The sequence below is a fragment of the Pogoniulus pusillus genome, chromosome 14, assembly GCF_015220805.1.
Source record: "Pogoniulus pusillus isolate bPogPus1 chromosome 14, bPogPus1.pri, whole genome shotgun sequence".
NCBI lineage: Eukaryota > Metazoa > Chordata > Aves > Piciformes > Lybiidae > Pogoniulus > Pogoniulus pusillus.
In genome coordinates this window covers 3,615,443-3,634,545 of record NC_087277.1, presented here as the reverse complement: position 1 = coordinate 3,634,545, position 19,103 = coordinate 3,615,443, and the positions used below count along the sequence as shown (strand labels likewise).

Below are 19,103 nucleotides of genomic sequence, written 5' to 3'. Positions count from 1 at the left end.
GTGGCTGGAGAGCAGCCCTGAGGAGAGGGACCTGGGGCTACTGCTGGACAAAAGGTTCAATATGAGCTGTCAGTGTGTTCCTGCAGCCCAGAGAGCAACCAGAGCCTGGGCTGCATCAAGACAGGTGTGGGCAGCAGGGTGAGGGAAGTGATCCTCCCCTACTACTCCATATTTGTGAGACCTCACCTGGAGAACTGCATCCAGTTCTGGAGCCCCTGGGACAAGAGGGATATGGATGTGCTGGAAGGTGTCCAGAGAAGGGCCATGAGGATGAATAGAGGGCTGAAGCACCTCTGCCATGATGAGAGACTAAGGGAGTTGAGGTTGTTCAGTCTGGAGAGGAGAAGGCTCCAAGCTGACCTTATTGTGGCCTTTCATTTATCTTAAGAAGAGACTTTTTAGGCTGCCAGGTAGTGATGTGACTGGAGGGAATGGAACAAAGCTAGGAATGAGTATATTCAGACTGGATGTTAGGAAGAAGTTCTTCATGATGAGAGTGGTGAGTCTGGCAGGGGTTGCCCAGGAAGGTGGTGGAAGCCTCATCCCTGGAGGTGTTTAAGGCCAGTCTGGATGAGGCTCTGGACAGCCTGATCTAGTGTGAGGTGTCCCTGCTCATGGCAGGGGGGCTGGAACTAGATGATCCTTGTGGTACCTTCCAACCCTGACTGATTCTATGATAGTAGGGAGAGAATCATATAATGATCTGGCTTGTAAGGGATCTTCAAGGGTCATTTAGTCTAATTCCCCTGCCATAAGCAGGGGACATGTTCAAATAGGTCAGGTTTCTCAAAGCCTCATGCAACCTGACCATAGGCAGGGACACCTCCACTAGAACAGGTCACCCGAGGCCTCATCCAATAAGCATAGATCCTCTGGGACCCAGCTCTGTGCCCAGACTCCAATACTTCTCTTGTCAAAAATAAAAAGTACAGAATAATTTTTTTTAAAAGTATCATGCAAAAATTTAAACCCAATAGTAACTCACTTTTCCTTGGAAGCTTGGAATGGACTTTGAAAGTCTGCTTCAGAGCAAATATCTCTCCAAAATCCTATTACAGGCAGAATGATGTCTGTGGTACCACAGAATCAGTCAGGGTTGGAAGGCACCACAAGTATCATCTAGTTCCAACCTCCTGCCATGACCAGGGACACTCTACCCTGCATCAAGCAGGTCAGAGCCTCATCCAGCCTGGCCTTAAACACCTCCAGCCATGGGGACTCAACCACCTCCCTGGGCAACTCATTCCAGCCTCTCACCACTCTCATGATGAACAGCTTCCTCCTCATGTATCCTTTCCATGACTTGAAAATAGGCTTATTCTTTTTTCACCCAGCAGTGGTATAGAACAGATAATGTGGGATAAAAAAAAAGATTTAATGTCTCTATGTATATTCAAACATTTGGCCAAAACAACTTTTTTCTATTAAAGAGCATTATCAGTTGGAGAACATTCCATGAAGTTTAACTACTGGGAAGTGCAGGGGTTCCATCTGATGCCAGTTAAGCAGAAGCCTTTCTGGAAGCAGGCCAGAGTTGCTCTATAATATCAGTGGCTAATGCTCACTGGCAGTCCATGCACTATCTCTAGATGTAAGCAGAAATGAAATACATCATCTTCTCTGCCTAACTGAAGGGCACTGTGTGGTTTATGAATCACAAAACTGAAGCTAATCCATAGAAATCCATCCACAGCTGATCATTTCCCACCTCTAAATACGTGAAGCTTATTCTTAGCCCACAATGGCAATGATCCTAAGGCAGGAACAGAGGCAAAGTCTCCTTCTCTGGAGACTTTCAAGGTCTGTCTGGATGCATTCCTCTGTGATCTGAGATAGATTGTATGGTCCTGCTCTGGCAGGGAGGTTGGACTGGATGATCTCTTTGGGTCCCTTCCAACCCCTGACATCCTGTGAGGCTTTCTTCTTCTGTGTTATGGAACATACTGAGAATGCATCTATGCTGGGTTTTCTAAAGAAGTGACTGAGTAGACAGGAGAAGTGAGTACAGGGAGAGAATTATGCAACAGATAGAAGAGGGACAATGTACATCCACCAAAACTGAATGATTCTTAGAATCAGGGAATCATAGAATGGTTTATATTGGAAGGGACCTCAAAGATCATCCAGTTCCAACCCCTCACCATAGGCAGGGACACCTCCCACTAGAACAGGTTGCTCAAGGAATCATCCAACCTTGAACACATCAAAGATCACATTGGGTGATTCCATGCTCCACAACCTCCCTGGGCAACCTGTGCCAGTATCTCACCACCCTCACTGCAAACAACTTCTTCCTAACATCCAGTTTGAATTTCCTCTCTGACAGTTTAAACCTATTACTACTCATCCTGTCATTACAAGACCTTGTCAGCAGTCCCTCCCCAGCTGTCCTGTAGCCCCCTTCAGATACTGGAAGGCCACTCCAAGGTCTCCTCAAAGCCTTCTCTTCTTCAGGCTGCAGAGCCCCAATTCTTGTAGCCTGTCCTCATAGCAGAGCTGCTGCAGCCCTCTGAGCATCTTGGTGGCCTCCCCTGGACTTGCTCAAACAGTTCCATGTCATTCTTGTGCTGGGGACTCCAGAACTGTACACAGTACTCCAGGTGGGGTCTGACAAGAGCAGAGAGACTATATATTCAGTTTCATGTACCTGCAGAATTCATCTTCCAGGTAGTTTTGATAAGAAACTTTCAATGATTAAGTTTGAGCTCTTATGTTTGTAGAAACTTTCCTTCCCTTTGCTCTTTCAGGGCTTCTGAACCACATAGCTGGAGAGGGACTTGGTTTTTTATGTAGCCCACCATGGCTATCACTATAGGCCATAGTGGCCATGGCATTATCTCCTCCTTTAGGCTTCTAGATTCATATTTCTTTTCAAAGGGAAAATATATGAGTAAGAACAAAAGTATCTTCTTTTCCCATAAAGCTTATCTGCAGTAAGATAAACACACCAAGTCAAACTACTGATTGCTTGAGGAATAACAGCACTTGGTTGCTAATAATTTACTAGACTTAAACACCATTTTGAATGGAATGAACTTAAGTATGTAGTCATGAATCAAGCCACGGTTTCTTGCAGGTAGATGGGATAAAGATTGTCAGTGCTAACAGTAGAGGTGTTGAGTCCTAGGAAGAGAGCACAGGATGCTGACTGAAACATCAGTTTCTCTCTGCCTGCCCAGGGAGAGATAAGCAACTTAGACAAAAGCCAAATCAGGCAACATCCAGAGTAGAGAGCTGCCTAGAGTTAACAAGTAGGAAATACTGGGAATAGCAAGGCATCCATTTATATCCACTGATGATTCATGGTCCACAGCCTGAAAGTAGGAGACAATATCCTGTCTTAGGAAAGAAATGAAAGACCCTGGATTACAGCTATTGCTTCCCAAGAGAGGCAGCAAGCCAGAGGAACAGGCTTGGTGCTGGAGCTTTAATTCTGTGCAGGGAAGAATTCACTGCTGTCTGAATAAGCGGGTACTGGGTTGCTTGTGAATGAGATGGGAGAAAGAATTCTAATGCTCCCTGCTCCATGGAATATGTCTCATTTTTAACTCTGACTTCCAGCTAGAAAAACTGTGTTCTTCTTGGGGGTGACCAAGATCTGCAGGAGTGAACTTACCTGCTAAGTGATTACAAGATGTGAAGCTAGGAGCAGGTGTTGATATGTTGGAGGGCAGGAGAGCCCTGCAGAGGAACCTAGCCAGGCTGGATGGGTGACCAAAGGCCAATGAGATGAGATTGGACAAGGTCAAGTGCAGGGTTCTACACTTTGGCCACAACAACCCCAAGCAGCACTACAGACTGGTAACAGAGTGGCTGAGAGCAGCCAGGCAGAGAGGGACCTGGGGGTGCTGGTAGATAATAGCTGAAGCTGAGCCAGCAGTGTGCCCAGGTGGGCAGGATGAGCCAATGGCATCCTGGGCTGGCTCAGGAGCAGTGTGGGCAGCAGGACAAGGGAGGTTCTTCTGTCCCTGTACTCAGCACTGCTCAGGCCACCCCTTGAGTGCTGTGTCCAGTTCCGGGCTCCTCAATTCAAGAGAGATGTTGAGATACTGGAACACATCCAGAGAAGGGCAACAAAGCTGGTGAGGGGCCTGGAGCACAGCCCTGTGAGGAGATGCTGAGGCAACTGGGGGTGTTTAGGCCTGCAGAAGAGGAGGCTCAGGGCAGAGCTCATTGCTGTCTACAAGTACCTGAAGGGAGGTTGTAGCCAGGTGGGGTTGGTCTCTTCTGCCAGGCAAGCAGCAAGAGAACAAGGGGACACAGTCTCAAGCTGTGCCAGGGGATGTTTGGGCTGGATGTTAGGAGGAAGTTGTTGGCAGAGAGAGTGATTGGCATTGGAATGGGCTGCCCAGGGAGGTGGTGGAGGCACCATCCCTGGAGGTGTTCAAGCAAAGCCTGGCTGAGGCACTTAGTGTCATGGTCTGGTTGATTGGCTATGGCTGGTTGACAGGTTGGACTGGCTGATCTTGGAGGTCTCTTCCAACCTGTTTGATTCTACAATTCCAAGGTTGTAATTAGTTTCCCATCAGTGCCAACACCTCCAGATTAAATAAATAAATAAATGAACAGCGCTGCTTGAAAGAAGTTCAAAAGTATCCACAACTCTCACCAGTATCTGAACATTCAAACTTAAATTCTCCACAATGCCTGCAGAGGTTCTAAAATGAGATGTGCACTTTCTGTGCCCATATAGCTACTGACCCTCTGCCCACTCTCAAGTTAAAGAGAAGCTCAGTAGACTTGGCAAGGTGGCATTGAGCCCAAGCTAATATGTCCTGCCCTTGAGTAGGCTTCAGTGTCGCGCTTATTGCGACAGTACAGCTTCCAGCCAGGATGGAGCGTGGGCAGAATGAGCTCATGTCTGCTCAGAGACCTGACAGAGCAGGCTTTCATCTGCCTGCAAAAAAACATGCAGAAGATTCTTAAAGTGACCCTTATGTAATCTACTGTGGTCATGGTTAGAGCCTCTGAAGTCTGCTACCAAATGCCAAGCCAACCAGCTCTGGGTTGTTTTTTCTCCACCTCCCTTTTATCATCACCAGCTCTACTGACAAGTGGTTCTAGAGCCTGATTCTGAGAACACTTGCAGCACTGATTCGTTATATTGGCAGGATGCTACCAGAAAAATGGTGTGGTATTTTCTGGGAGTTCACTTCTTTCATCAGTCAAAAAGTCAAAGGTACCTGTGAGGTTTGGAGAGAATTTGAGAAAGGGAACATCCCAGATTTTTCCAGAGTCAGTTGTTGCATCAGTCTTTAGGAGTTGTTGTTTTGTGGCAGTGTTTTGGGTTTTTCTTCCACTGAAATGGAAACATACTCGATTTTGCTCTGTCTCTCTAGAGTAATGGCAATAGAAAGTGATATTGTATGGTTCACAAAAGCAAGTCTAGGCTGGATGTTAGGAGGAAGTTCTTCACAGAGAGAGTGATTGGCATTGGAATGGGCTGCCCAGGGAGGTGGTGGAGTTACTATCCCTGGAGGTGTTGAAGCAAAGCCTGGATGAGGCACTTAGTGCCATGGTCTGGTTGATCTGACAGGACTGGTTGATAGGTTGGACTGGATGATCTTGTAGGTCTCTTCCAACCTGGTTGATTCTATGATTCTATGATAAGTAAGAGCACAAAGCAGAGGTATACATCATGTGTAAAGAGATCTACTAACTTACAGAAACTTACAATCAGCTAAGAGCTGTGAACATTGCACAGAAGTGTTGTGATATCTGATGCAGTGTCCTTTTTGTTTGTCTGACCTCAAAAAACTTAATAAACCTCCTTTATTGCCCTGCAAGAAGGAGGGACTCAGTAATAATGGAAACCTAATGAGAAAGAGGCAAAGGAATGCCTGGGTGCCACAGAGAGTCTAGTTTCCAGTCTTCGCTTTTATCAGATGCTAGAGGCTGATGTGTTTCCAGCTTTGAGTCAGTGCTGAAGCAGCTCACCACACTTGAGCTGAGCACACATGCACCCTTGTGCTCTGTCTTCTGCACTTTGGCCACAACAAACCCAACCAGTGCTATAGGCTGGGGACTGAGTGGCTGGAGAGCAGCCAGGCAGAGAGGGACCTGGGGGTACTGATAGATAGTAGGCTGAAGATGAGGCAGCAGTGTGCCCAGGTGGCCAAGAGAGCCAATGGCATCCTGGGCTGGCTCAGGAGTAGTGTGGCCAGCAGGACAAGGGAGATTATTCTGCCCCTGTACTCAGCACTGCTCAGGCCACACCTTGAGTGCTGTGTCCAGTTCTGGGCTCCTCAATTCAAGAGAGATGTTGAGGTGCTGGAAGGCGTCCAGAGAAGGGCAACAAAGCTGGTGAGGGGCCTGGAACACAAACCCTGTGAGGAGAGGCTGAGGGAGCTGGGGGTGTTCAGCCTGGAGAGGAGGAGGCTCAGGGCAGAGCTCATTGCTGTCTACAACTACCTGAAGGGACATTGTAGCCAGGTGGGGTTGGCCTCTTCTGCCAGGCAAGCAGCAACAGAAGAAGGGGACACAGTCTCAAGTTGTGCCAGGGGAGGTCTAGGCTGGATGTTTGGAGGAAGTTGTTGGCAGAGAGAGTGATTGGCATTGGAATGGGCTGCCCAGGGAGGTGGTGGAGGCACCGTCCCTGGAGGTCATCAATCAAAGAGTGGCTGAGGCACTTAGTGCCATGGTCTGGTTGACTGGCTAGGGCTGGGTGCTAGGTTGGCCTGGATGATCTTGGAGGTCTCTTCCAACCTGCTTGATTCTATGACTCTATGATTCTTTTACTTAGCATGATAATTCAGTTGCACTGAAGGAAAACCTCTTTGTACTGAAGAAGTCCTTACTGTGGATCTCAGCTCTTACAAGGTCACGACCTGAGATTTCAGGGATTAAAAAAGCGTGTAAGACATGCTGATCCCTGCTAGCCTGGTCAGCATGGCACCAGCAGAGAACTTGGATCATAAATGGATGGCAGTCAGTGAACCTTTCACTCATATATGACTGTTTATCAGCCGCAGATGACGCCAAGGGAGTTGAAATATGTTTTAACAGTCTGTTTATATTTTTCTGCAGAGGTCTTAGTGCCACATAACTCATTTTGGCATTTTTTAAAGCTTAATTTTGCATTAAGGAAACCAAGCAAACACCAAAGCCAATATTTATTTTTCAAATAGCTATAAACATTTCACAGAAACTCTCTCTGTGCATCACTCCCTTCTAAAATTTGTTACCTTTTCCTAGATAATTGCCCTTATAATGAAGTCCTACCCTTTGTATAGTAGTGAAGATAAAGACCAGAGGATGAGTGGAGCATCTTGTACCATACAGTCACTAATGTGTGATCATTGCACCTCATTGCTGTCTACGACTACCTGAAGGGAGGCTGTAGCCATCTGGGGGTTGCTCTCTTCTCCCAGACATCCATCAACAGAACAAGGGGGACACAGTCTCAGTCATAGAATCATAGAATCAACCAGTTTGGAAGAGACCTCCAAGCTCATCAGGGCAATTACTTTTTCCTTCATACTACTTTATGTTCTTTCCACATTTGGAAGCAATTGCATCTGATGTATCTCCACAAAGAGGTACATCAAAATATTATGCTGCTCACTAATGTCATCACTGTCATCACATTAAGGCCATTATTGTAATTAGTAGAAGTTATTAAATTGTGACCTGCATCTGGACCAAACAGATTCAAACATAGGTAAGTGATTTCAAGTCTTGATTAACATTTTGCTTTGAAAATGTATGCCCCTAAACCATCCCTGTAATTATTCTCTGGGATTCACCCAGCAGGAAGCACACATCTCTTGACATGAATCCCATCATAAATCTTGACAATCTCAGGCAGAATCCCCAAAATATTTATTTTAATGTGTTATTCATTAAGTTATTTCTTTAAATTGCAGTCTATTGGCAGCTGTAAACTCATTCCATTCCAGCCACATTATAGCAGGGCTGTAGTATGATTTGAGCAGGTCATTAGGTCATTACCACTGGAAAGAATTCCAAGAGAGAATGTGCATATGCTCAAAGGAGCACAATTGAAAATGAAAATTGCACTGCTGGCACAGAATAAAGTTTAAACAGTCAAAAAACATTGATGAAAAAATAATTGCAGACTATTTGCACTTCTGTCAATAATGATTCATTTCATAGAATCATAGAATCAGTCAGGGTTGGAAGAGACCACAAGGATCATCCAGTTCCAACCCTCCTGCCATGGGCAGGGACACCCTACCCTAGATCAGGCTGCCTACAGCCTCAGCCAGCCTGGACTTAAATAATTCCAGCCATGGGGCCTCAACCACCTCCCTGGGCAACCCATTCCAGCCTCTCACCACTCTCATGCTGATCAACTTCCTCCTCACCTCCAGCCTGAACCTACTCATCTCCAGCTTTGCTCCATTCCCCCCAGTCCTGTCACTCCCTGATATCCTCAAAAGTCCTTCCCCAGCTCTTCTGTAGGCCCCCTTCAGATACTTACAATCAAGCTCTCCACAAAGAGGAGAAAAAAAGAAGAAGCCACAAATATTTTAAAGATACTTTACACAGCATCAATTAACTATTGTGCCAGTTGGAAATGTAAGGCAAAGGGTTATTCAGCCTGGATATTATGTCCAAGTCAGTGTTTAGTTAATTTCTTAATGGTGATTACAGGTTACACTTCATTCAACAGTTAACTTGAGAAAAACAAAGAGAATCACAGAATCAAGCAGGTAGGAAGAGACCTCCAAGCTCAGCCAGTCCAACCTAGCACCCAGCCCTATCCAATCAACCAGACCATGGCACTAAGTGTCCCATCCAGGCTTTTCAATATTCACATTACAAGGCAGAGAATCCATGAGCTAGTGTGCCTCTCATTTCTTTTTCAGCCAGCACTCTTACCCTTTCTACTCAAACCCTGTAAGCCTGTGTGAAGCACCCATGATGCTGGAACAGTGTGACAGCATTTTCACTGCATGGAACTGCTAGAGTTTCCATAAAGCAAATCACAAGATCTGTCTCCTTCAGTCTCAGTGGCATTTTTGGAGCAGGTGACTTCAGGGACATTGTTCCACTTCAGTTTATGGAAACTAAAGCTGTCACCTCAATGCCAGACCTTGATTTTGTTCCCTTTTTTCTGCTTCTCTTTTATCTGATTCTTACCACTTCCTTAATAGTTTGAGAGGCTATCTACCACTCTGGATCTGTTTTTCCTGCAGTGCATGCCTGCATAAGGGTTAGTTATCTCACTGCCTGGTTTGTGACCTGAGATGTTATCATGCCCATGGAACTTTAGAGACACAGTTTTTCATAAGGAACAGGCTAATATCAATTAAAATTTAACATCAATTGCTGCTCTCAGAGGCAGTTTGAATCCTTGGCATAGTGACTTTTTATCAGGTAGACTGTTAAGCTGCACAAACACTTGGTTGGAACTCCACAATTAAGTGAACAGCAGTGTCCACATAAAAGAAAAATTATCTCCATCTAGAAAGTTATTTATAATGTCAGTTAATTAAAAAAATAAAAGATATTCATAAACTAAGCCACTTCAAGAATTAAGCATGCATAAAATCCATCCACTTCACAGAGAGTGATTTCCCAGTCAGAAAAATGGAGTATGAGTTACCCTCTACATTTTTCCCATAATAATTTGTTACTTCAATGAATGTTTAAATACTGAGGATATTTAATTGCTGACTTTAATTAATTTAATTAATTGCACAGAAAATGTGAGGGGTTGGATTTTTTTTTTCCTGAGAGTGTTAGGGGCTTAGGACTTCTAAACAAATATGTCCAATTCAAGAGAGATGTTGAGGTGCTGGAAGGTGTCCAGAGAAGGTCAGCAAGGCTGGTGAGGGGCCTGGAGCACAGCCCTGTGAGGAGAGGCTGAGGGAGCTGGGGGTGTGCAGCCTGCAGAAGAGGAGGCTCAGGGCAGACCTCATTGCTGTCTGCAACTACCTGAAGGGAGGCTGTAGCCAACTGGTGTTGGTCTCTTCTGCCAGGCAAGCAGCACTAGAACAAGGGAACACAGTTTCAAGTTGTGGCAGGGGAGGTCTAGGCTGGATGTTAGGAGGAAGTTGTTGGCAGAGAGAGTGATTGGCATTGGAATGGGCTGCCCAGGGAGGTGATGGAGTCCCTGTGCCTGGAAGTGTTCAGGCAAAGCCTGGCTGAGGCACTTAGTGCCATGGTCTGGTTGACTGGCTAGGGCTGGGTGCTAGGTTGGACTGGATGAGCTTGGAGGTCTCTTCTAACATGGTTGATTCTATGATTCTATAATTAATAACAGATAACCTTAAGTAAATTTTATTGATATCATAGCATTTGGCATCTTTGTAAATGGAAATTACACATTGAAATGGCATCTGCACAGATTTCTTCTTCTAAATTATTCTTTGAGAGAGTGATTGGCATTGGAATGGGCTGCCCAGGGAGATGGTGGAGTCACTGTCCCTGGAGGTATCCAAGAATAGCCTGGCTGAGGCACTTAGTGCCATGGTCTGGTTGACTGGATAGGGCTGGGTGCTAGGTTAGACTGGATGATCTTGGAGGTCTCTTCCAATCTCATTGATTCTATGATTCCATGAAATAAATTTCTTCTTCTAAATGCAAGCAATGACATGCAACATAGCAAAGTTTTAATTAGTTTAATTCAATAGTACATAGAGACTTGTAGTACTTAAACTTCTTACAGCACAGTTATGGCAAGCCTAAACAATAATTCAACACATTCCTTACAAAAAAAAAAAAAAAAAAAAACTCAATCAAGAAACAACACAGCAAAAAAAAAACCAAAACCAAACAATCATAAAGCCCACAAAGAAAAAAGTACCAAATCAACCCCCTCAGTCCCTCTTCAACCCACTGATCACATACTGTTTAAATGCATTGATATCCAAGCACCAACGTATCTCAGCAAGGTTTATATGCTTTGTTAACTTAGTCTATGATATTTGCAGCTTTAAAAATTGCTTCTCATTAATTGGTTTCAACTGAGTAAACGGTGTGATAAGTGTTTTGGCTGTGGCTTGTAAGTGATATGTTTCTCAGTGACAAGAAGCAAGTATCTCACTGACAGTCAGCAGGGTAAAACTTAGCACTAGCAGCACACTGATATATGAACTTTTCTATTTCTGTTTTATCTAAACCAGTTAATTAGGATAATGTACAACCTATGTGGGCAATTTGGGCAATTTATGTCACCCTCAGTGCAACTAAAGCATGGAGTTATGAAAGCTTGTTGCAATATATCATAGAAGGTCAGACTATCCTCACAGCAGAGTGGTTCCAGCCTTTGGGTCATCTTTGTGGTACTCCTCTGGGTTTGCTCCAGCAGCTCTATACCTTTCTTTTTATGGGGACAGCAGAGCTGGGTACAGTAGACAAGACAGCTCTATGCCTTTCTTTTGATGGGGACAGCAGAGCTGGACACAGTAGACAAGACAGCTCTATGCCTTTCTTTTGATGGGGACAGCAGAGCTGGACACAGTAGACAAGACAGCTCTATGCCTTTCTTTTGATGGGGACAGCAGAGCTGGACACAGTAGACAAGACAGCTCTATGCCTTTCTTTTGATGGGGACAGCAGAGCTGGACACAGTAGACAAGACAGCTCTATGCCTTTCTTTTGATGGGGACAGCAGAGCTGGACACAGTAGACAAGACAGCTCTATGCCTTTCTTTTGATGGAGACAGCAGAGCTGGACACAGTAGACAAGACAGCTCTATGCCTTTCTTTTGATGGGGATAACAGAGCTGGGCACAGTAGACAAAACAGCTCTATGCCTTTCTTTTGATGGGGACACCAGAGCTGGGTACAATAGACAAAACAGCTCTATGCCTTTCTTTTGATGGGGACAGCAGAGCTGGACACAGTAGACAAGACAGCTCTATGCCTTTCTTTTGATGGGGACACCAGAGCTGGGTACAGTAGACAAAACAGCTCCATGCCTTTCTTTTGATGGGGACAGCAGAGCTGGACACAGTAGACAAGACAGCTCTATGCCTTTCTTTTGATGGGGACACCAGAGCTGGGTACAGTAGACAAAACAGCTCCATGCCTTTCTTTTGATGGGGACAGCAGAGCTGGACACAGTAGACAAGACAGCTCTATGCCTTTCTTTTGATAGGGACAGCAGAATTGGACACAGTAGACAAAACAGCTCTGTGGCTTTCTTTTGATGGAGACTCACACTGGACATGAGGTGGGGTCTCATAAGAACAGACTAAAAGGGTAGAATCACCTCTCTTGACCTGCTGGCCACACTCCTCTTGATGCAGCCCAGGATAGAGTTTGCCTTCTGGGCTGCATCAACATACTGCATAGATTTCAACCAACTGTATTTGTGAGACTTTTGGAACTTCAAATGTGGGTCTCTGTTACTGGGTTTGCCATCAGAATTCATTGATTTACAGATAAATACAATTTCAAACTAATATTCACTGAGCTTCAATGGCTGTAAACCAGATCCTTGAATAAAAAAACACCAACATCACCAGGTTCAGGAGTTCAATAAAGATAAGCAACAGAACTCCTGATTATTTCTATAAAGCTTGGAAACTTTTAAACTCCGAATCTCTCAAGAAGTTTCCTGTATTTCTGTGCTGAAATATAGCTTGAGAATCAATTGTAGCATTTCTGCTGCTGCCTTCAACCAGACCTAGGAATTGCTGTTGAGTTGGGAGAAAAATATTTCAACATTTTGAGTTACATTTAAAGTGAACCAAAATTTTCCTACCTTAGCTTTGCTTATGTCCTGGGCAGTTGTTCAGAGAAGTCCTAATTTTGTATTTTATTTTAATGAAGTTCATCCTCCTTCAGTGCTATTAGAACAATTTGCATTATCATCTTAGTTGTTCAGTGTTTGAATGCCTAAGACATTGATCATCTCTAGATATTTCAAGTTTGAAAGCAATGGTTGAAAATGAAAGATGATTTGAAAGCTGGGGGTGTGCAGCCTGCAGAAGAGGAGGCTCAGGGCAGAGCTCATTGCTGTCTACAGCTACCTGAAGGGAGGTTGTAGCCAGATGGGGTTGGTCTCTTCTGCCAGGCAAGCAACAACAGAACAAGGGGACACAAGGAGGAAGTTGTTGTCAGAGAGAGTGTTTGGCATTGGAATGGGCTGCCCAGGGAGGTGGTGGAGTCACCATCCCTGGAGGTGTTGAAGCAAAGCCTGGATGAAGCACTTAGTGCCATGGTCTGGTTGACTGGCAAGGGCTGGGTGCTAGGTTGGACTGGATGATCTTGGAGGTCTCTTCCAACCTGGTTGATTCTATGATTCTAAGAGACAATTCCAAAGGAAAAGTGATCATTCTCATGTATTGTTGCAGTTTATATTATCATTTAGTCTTTAAAATGAGAAGACATGTGTTCTTACTCTGAATAGACTGAACTAATCTTTTGTTGGCTGGCACATTTAACTTGTTTCAACAGGAGAATGGGAAAGGAGTTGCAGTAATGTCAAACTCAATAATTACAGCAGTGAGTCATTGTTACAGAGCAGCAGAAGAAAAATAGAGAGGTCATCTTGCCTTACACTTTTCATAAGGAATTGGGGGAGGAAATGTGCTGGCAGCAGAAATATTAAAGAGCCAAATTAAAAATTTCTTCAGCTGTCAGAGCTGCTTACTGCATTATTCAAGTTTTCAGCAGTCTGTAGCCCCAACCATGCCTACTGTTTGCAGAGTTACAAACTCTGGTAGGAGTACAACAGAGTTAAATAAGGAGTCCATAGGTTTACCATGTAGATGGTTGCTCAAGTTTGGAAGATTTTAGTACTGTTAGGCTTTTTACAGTTGATATTTCTGTTTTTCTCCACTCAGACACCAAATGTGACATTGCCTTTCTTGTTCTCTTTCATAGTTTTACATCAGGATGTGCAGCAAAACAAACAAACAAAGAAAAGGTAGTGCTCTTTTCCTTGCAGCTCAGATAAATGATTTAACAACAGCATAAATTTGTGTGAGAGCAGTGGTGATTAAATTGGTTTCATGGAATCAAGCAGGTTGGAAGAGACCTTCAACATCATCCAGTCCAACCTAGCACCCAGCCCTAGCCAATCAACCAGACCATGGCACTAAATGCCTCATCCAGGCTTTGCTTCAACACCTTCAGGGATGGTGACTCCACCACCTCCCTGGGCAGCCCATTCCAATGCCAATCACTCTCTCTGGCCACAATTTCCTCCTAACATCCATCCCAGACCTCCTCTGGCATAACTTGAGACTGTGTCCTCTTGTTCTGTTGCTTCTTGCCTGGCAGAAGAGACCAACCCCCACCAGGCTACAGCCTCCTTTCAGGTAGTTGTAGACAGCAATGAGGTCTGCCCTGAGCCTCCTCTTCTGCAGGCTGCACACCCCCAGCTCCCTCAGCCTCTCCTCACAGGGCTGTGCTCCAGGCTCCTCACCAGCTTCATTGCTCTTCTCTGGACAACTTCCAGTATCAACATCTCTCTTGAATTGAGGAGCCCAGAACTGGACACAGCACTCCAGGTACTGTGAAGAAGAAGTTCTCATCTTCTTCAGGACCAGTGTTAGCTTTTATGGATGGCTGCCTGCTTTTGGCCTAAAGAAGGACACTTTGCAGCAGCATTTTTTTTCTCATTGTTGGGCAATGCCAGCTCAGGAAGGAAGACTCAAAGCAAGAGAATTAACATTTTACCCTACAGTTCATTTGTGCCCTGCTGCAGTATGGTAAGCCTAGCAGAGTTTAGAGCTAAGCTAAGCTTTATCCTTTTGAAGTCACTGGAGACCTACTAGACAAATGTTATTGAGGGAAAGTCAAACATAACTGGCAAGATCTAAATCTGTGCTGAATAGAATGGTTATAAAATATCAGGGCAAGAGTATGAGCTTGTAAATAACCCTAATGCCCTCCCCCCTTGGGCAACACACTGCACATCAAGCATTATTAATGTCTTTCTTGTTTTCTTACATTATATGGTTGGGTTTTTATTGGACTAAGTAGATTTTACAGTGTTGTGATTCTAGTGGTTGTTAATAAAAAGATCTGGCTAACATTATCTTTCTGACCAAAGCCAACAGCACTTGCTTTTTAAACTGACTTTATGGGACTCCTGTGAGCTTTGCTCTTACTGATACAGCCAGGATGTGTGGCCATCAGAAATCTGATTTGAGAGATCATGTGGCCAAGTCATTTTTCTATCAAGACAACCTCAGGGAAGTTTATTTTGTTCGGAAAAAAAAAAAAAAAAAAACAACCAACCAAACCAAAAAGAGGCACAACTTGAAAAATGAGGCAGAAGTCCAGTAAATGAAGATGGGACTGATGCCAGCCTTTTGTTTGTATGGGACCAAGAAATGAACATGAGCAAAGATAAATCTCAGAGTAATCTTGTAACGTAGAGTAACATGGTAATTATGTGTTAATTGCCACTGTAATTGGACAATAACATAACACAGTGACCTTTCTGGAGTCTTCTTCTCTCTTCTCTTCTCTTCTCTTCTCTTCTCTTCTCTTCTCTTCTCTTCTCTTCTCTTCTCTTCTCTTCTCTTCTCTTCTCTTCTCTTCTCTTCTCTTCTCTTCTCTTCTCTTCTCTCCCCTTCTCTCCCCTTCTCTCCCCTTCTCTCCCCTTCTCTCCCCTTCTCTCCCCTTCTCTCCCCATCCCCTCCCCATCCCCTTTCCCCTCCCCCTCCCCCTCCCCTTTCTTCCTTCCCTCTCCCCTCCCTTTCCTTCCCCCTCCCCTCCCCTTCCTTCCCCTCCTCTTCTCTCCCCTCCCCTCTCTTCCCCTCCTCTCGCCTCCTCTCACCTCTCCTCCCCTTCCTCCCCTTCCTTCCCTTCCCTTCCCTTCCCCTCCCTTCCCTTCCCTTCCCTTCCCTTCCCTTCCCTTCCCTTCCCTTCCCTTCCCTTCCCTTCCCTTCCCTTCCCTTCCCTTCCCTTCCCTTCCCTTCCCTTCCCTTCCCTTCCCTTCCCTTCCCTTCCCTTCCCTTCCCTTCCCTTCCCTTCCCTTCCCTTCCCTTCCCTTCCCTTCCCTTCCCCTTCCTCTCACCTCCTCTCCCTCTCCCTCTCCCTCTCCCTCTCCCTCTCCCTCTCCCTCTCCCTCTCCCTCTCCCTCTCCCTCTCCCTCTCCCTCTCCCTCTCCTCTCCTCTCCTCTCCTCTCCTCTCCTCTCCTCTCCTCTCCTCTCCTCAGCATTTTCCTGTGCATGCCATTGCAATTGTGAATTTAGGTGAGATGTGCCCAAGTCCACAGTATTCCCTTGCTGGGACAGAGGTTCTCCTTTCAGCATACCTGCAGCTGGCATGCCTGGCTTTGGGCATTAAAGTACTGAGCACTACAAATGCCCTTTTACTCACTGGATCTGTGCTGAGGCTCCCAGTTCATGGTTGTGGTTTCACCTAGTTGCCAGTACTCCTTAAGAGATCTTTAGCATTGCAAACCATGAAGACTTTTGTGGCTTGAGCTCTGAAGTTATTCTCCATTCATCACTCAGAGACAGCTTTGGCAGAACTGGGTTCTTGGCTTGTGCTGTAACTGGTGGAATTAAGAATTCAGAAACTGCTGAAATCCTGTTTCAAGCCCAGGGATTAATAACATGGCTGCTGTTAACTGAGAGTGCTGCTTCTGTGCCACAGTAAAGGACCAGCTACTCAAATACTCATTTATTCTGGCAGTGGTTCCAGATCTCTGGGCATTTCTCCTCACTCTCTTTGCTGTCTCTGACTTAGAACAACAGAATCGTTTTGAGCAGAAAAGACCTTTAAGATCATCTCAGTCAACCATTAACCCAACACTGCCAGATTACCACTAAGCATGACATATGCAAAGCTTTTAAACCCCTCCAGGGATGGAGACTCCACCACTGCCCTGGGCAGCCTGTTGCAAGTCTCCTCCTCTTTGTTTTGTTTTCCAGTGCAAATCCCTCTGCTCAGTTCTGCTCTCAGGCAAGGATGATGCTCTGCCATAGATACACTGGAGAACCCTGAGTGTTCCCATTTTACACCTGAAACAACAAAGAAACTGAGTCAAAATGCAAGACAGTTCTGGATTTTCTGAATTCACTTCGTATAAAGCAAACCTGATGTGGGAATCAATATGGATCTTTTGTTGTCCAGAGCAGGGCCACGAGGATGCTCAGAGGGCTGGAGCACCTCTGCTATGAAGACAGACTGACAGAGTTGGGGCTGTTGAGTCTGGAGAAGAGGAGGCTCTGAGATGACCTTCTTGTGGCCTTCCAGTATCTGAAGGGGGTCTACAGTATAGCTGGGGAGGGACTTTTTAAGCTGTCAGGGAGTGACATGACTGGGGGCAATGGAGCAAAGCTGGGGATGGGTAGGTTCAGAGTGGACATGAGGAGGAAGTTGTTGAGCCTGAGAGTGGTGAGAGGCTGGAATGGGTTGCCCAGGGAGGGGGTTGAGGCCCCATGGCTGGAGGTGTTTAAGGCCAGGCTGGCTGAGGCTGTGGGCAGCTTACTCTACTGTGAGGTGTCCCTGTCCATAGCAGTGGGGGTTGGAACTGGCTGATCCTTGTGGTGCCTTCCAACCCTGACTGATTCTGTGATTCTGTGATTGTTCTCTTTGGTGACACAGAGTGTTTTCTCTTGCTGTTTCAGGCTTTATTTAAAAGGCCACAGTGGGACAGCTGGAAAGCAGAGTAGTCTGATCTTACATGGTGCTGAATTCAGTACCAAAGACGCTGACAATGACAACTGCATGTGTAAATGTGCTCTCATGTTGACTGGAGGTGAGTACAAAGCTGAAAATATGCTAAATACTACTAAAGCAACCATGGATGAAGTTGCATTCACAGATGTGTAAGTACTATGTGAAAACTCTATTATTACTACACCTACTCTTTTCTCTTTTCTGTATGTACATATTGTGATACTGCCAATACCTCAAGATTCCTTTCAGCAGGGAAGGGATTTCTCAGAGACAGTCAATATAATTCTGCACTGCAGCTGTTGCCAAGTGTCAAAGAGATATTCATAAGTGAGGCTTACTGTTAAGGGATGAAAGGTAAAGAAAGGAGAAGCTAAGAGACTGAGAAGGAGAAAATGACTGTGAAATATGAGAGAATGAGCCAGGAAAAGAAGGAAGGAAATGTAAGGAGAGAATTGGACATTGTAAAGTACAGTCTAAAACCAATCAGAATCTGAACTTGCAATACATCATCAGCCTTTTAAGGCTATGATTCTGTTACTGCAATAACTGTAATGATTCAGCTGCCTGCCTTACGTGAGCATAGGAATGGGCTGCCCAGGGAGGTGGTGGAGTCACCGTCCCTGGAGGTGTTCAAGCAAAGCCTGGATGAGGCACTTAGTGCCATGGTCTGGTTGACTGGCTAGGGCTGGGTGCTAGGTTGGACTGGATGATCTTGGAGGTCTCTCCCAACCTGGTTGATTCTATGATTCTATGAAATCCATCCAGACAAAGTTAATGTAATGGTTAATTCTCTCACCTGGCAATGACTTGATCTGCCATCCCTTGTTCAAATTGTGGCACTTAGCTGTTCTGGAAGATTTGAAATCTTATCTTTAGTGAGCTGAGTCAAGCTGAAGAAGAAAAGAAAGAATAACTGAGGTTGAGGAGAGCACAGAGAAGTTAACCCTGGCATGGTTTAAAGCAGCAGGTCAATGACTGCCAGCAAGTATAGTGCATGTGACTGCGAATTGTTCTCTCCAATGCAGAGAAGTAACTTCTCAGATAATTACCCAATAAAGACATCTAAAGCTGTGCACATCACTGAGAATTTTCACTTGCAAACTGTGCTTGTTTCTAGTTCCTCCGTGGGCAAGCTCATTTTGTCTCTAGGATACCACATTAAAGCAGAAAGCTTAAGTTGGTGTTATTTGGTTCAGTGACTGTGTGACCAAGGAAGGCTTTTGTCTTCACATCTGATCTTCTTCAGAGACTCCCCTCAGTGATTTCTAACTTTCCTATAGCACACAAACTGCTCAGGATTTTGAATCATAATGTTAAACTGATATTGTTTGTGGTTACTGGCACTCTGACTGAATTCAGCTCAGGCCCCATTCAGGCATATAAAGCCTTTAAAGTGATCATCTGCTAACAGAAGATATGTTCTCATCACTGGGAACCCAGAGCAAACACACAACTTAGCTCTTTTGCCAACTGGAAATTACTCCTTTGGGACAATCTTTGAACAGCCAATATTTCATAGTTTCCTGACTCACACCAATGA

At 45.0% G+C, this 19,103-nt stretch overlaps 1 protein-coding gene across 1 annotated transcript in view; it reads left to right on the top strand.

Annotated features, from left to right (window-relative positions):
* ANGPT1 (angiopoietin 1) overlaps positions 1-19,103 on the top strand; it is a 194,072-nt gene that overhangs the window by 167,755 nt on the left and 7,214 nt on the right. The window contains exon 10 of the mRNA XM_064153949.1: positions 17,512-17,642. Within this exon, the coding sequence (XP_064010019.1) occupies positions 17,512-17,642 (131 nt within the window). The remainder of the gene's footprint in view (positions 1-17,511; positions 17,643-19,103) is intronic.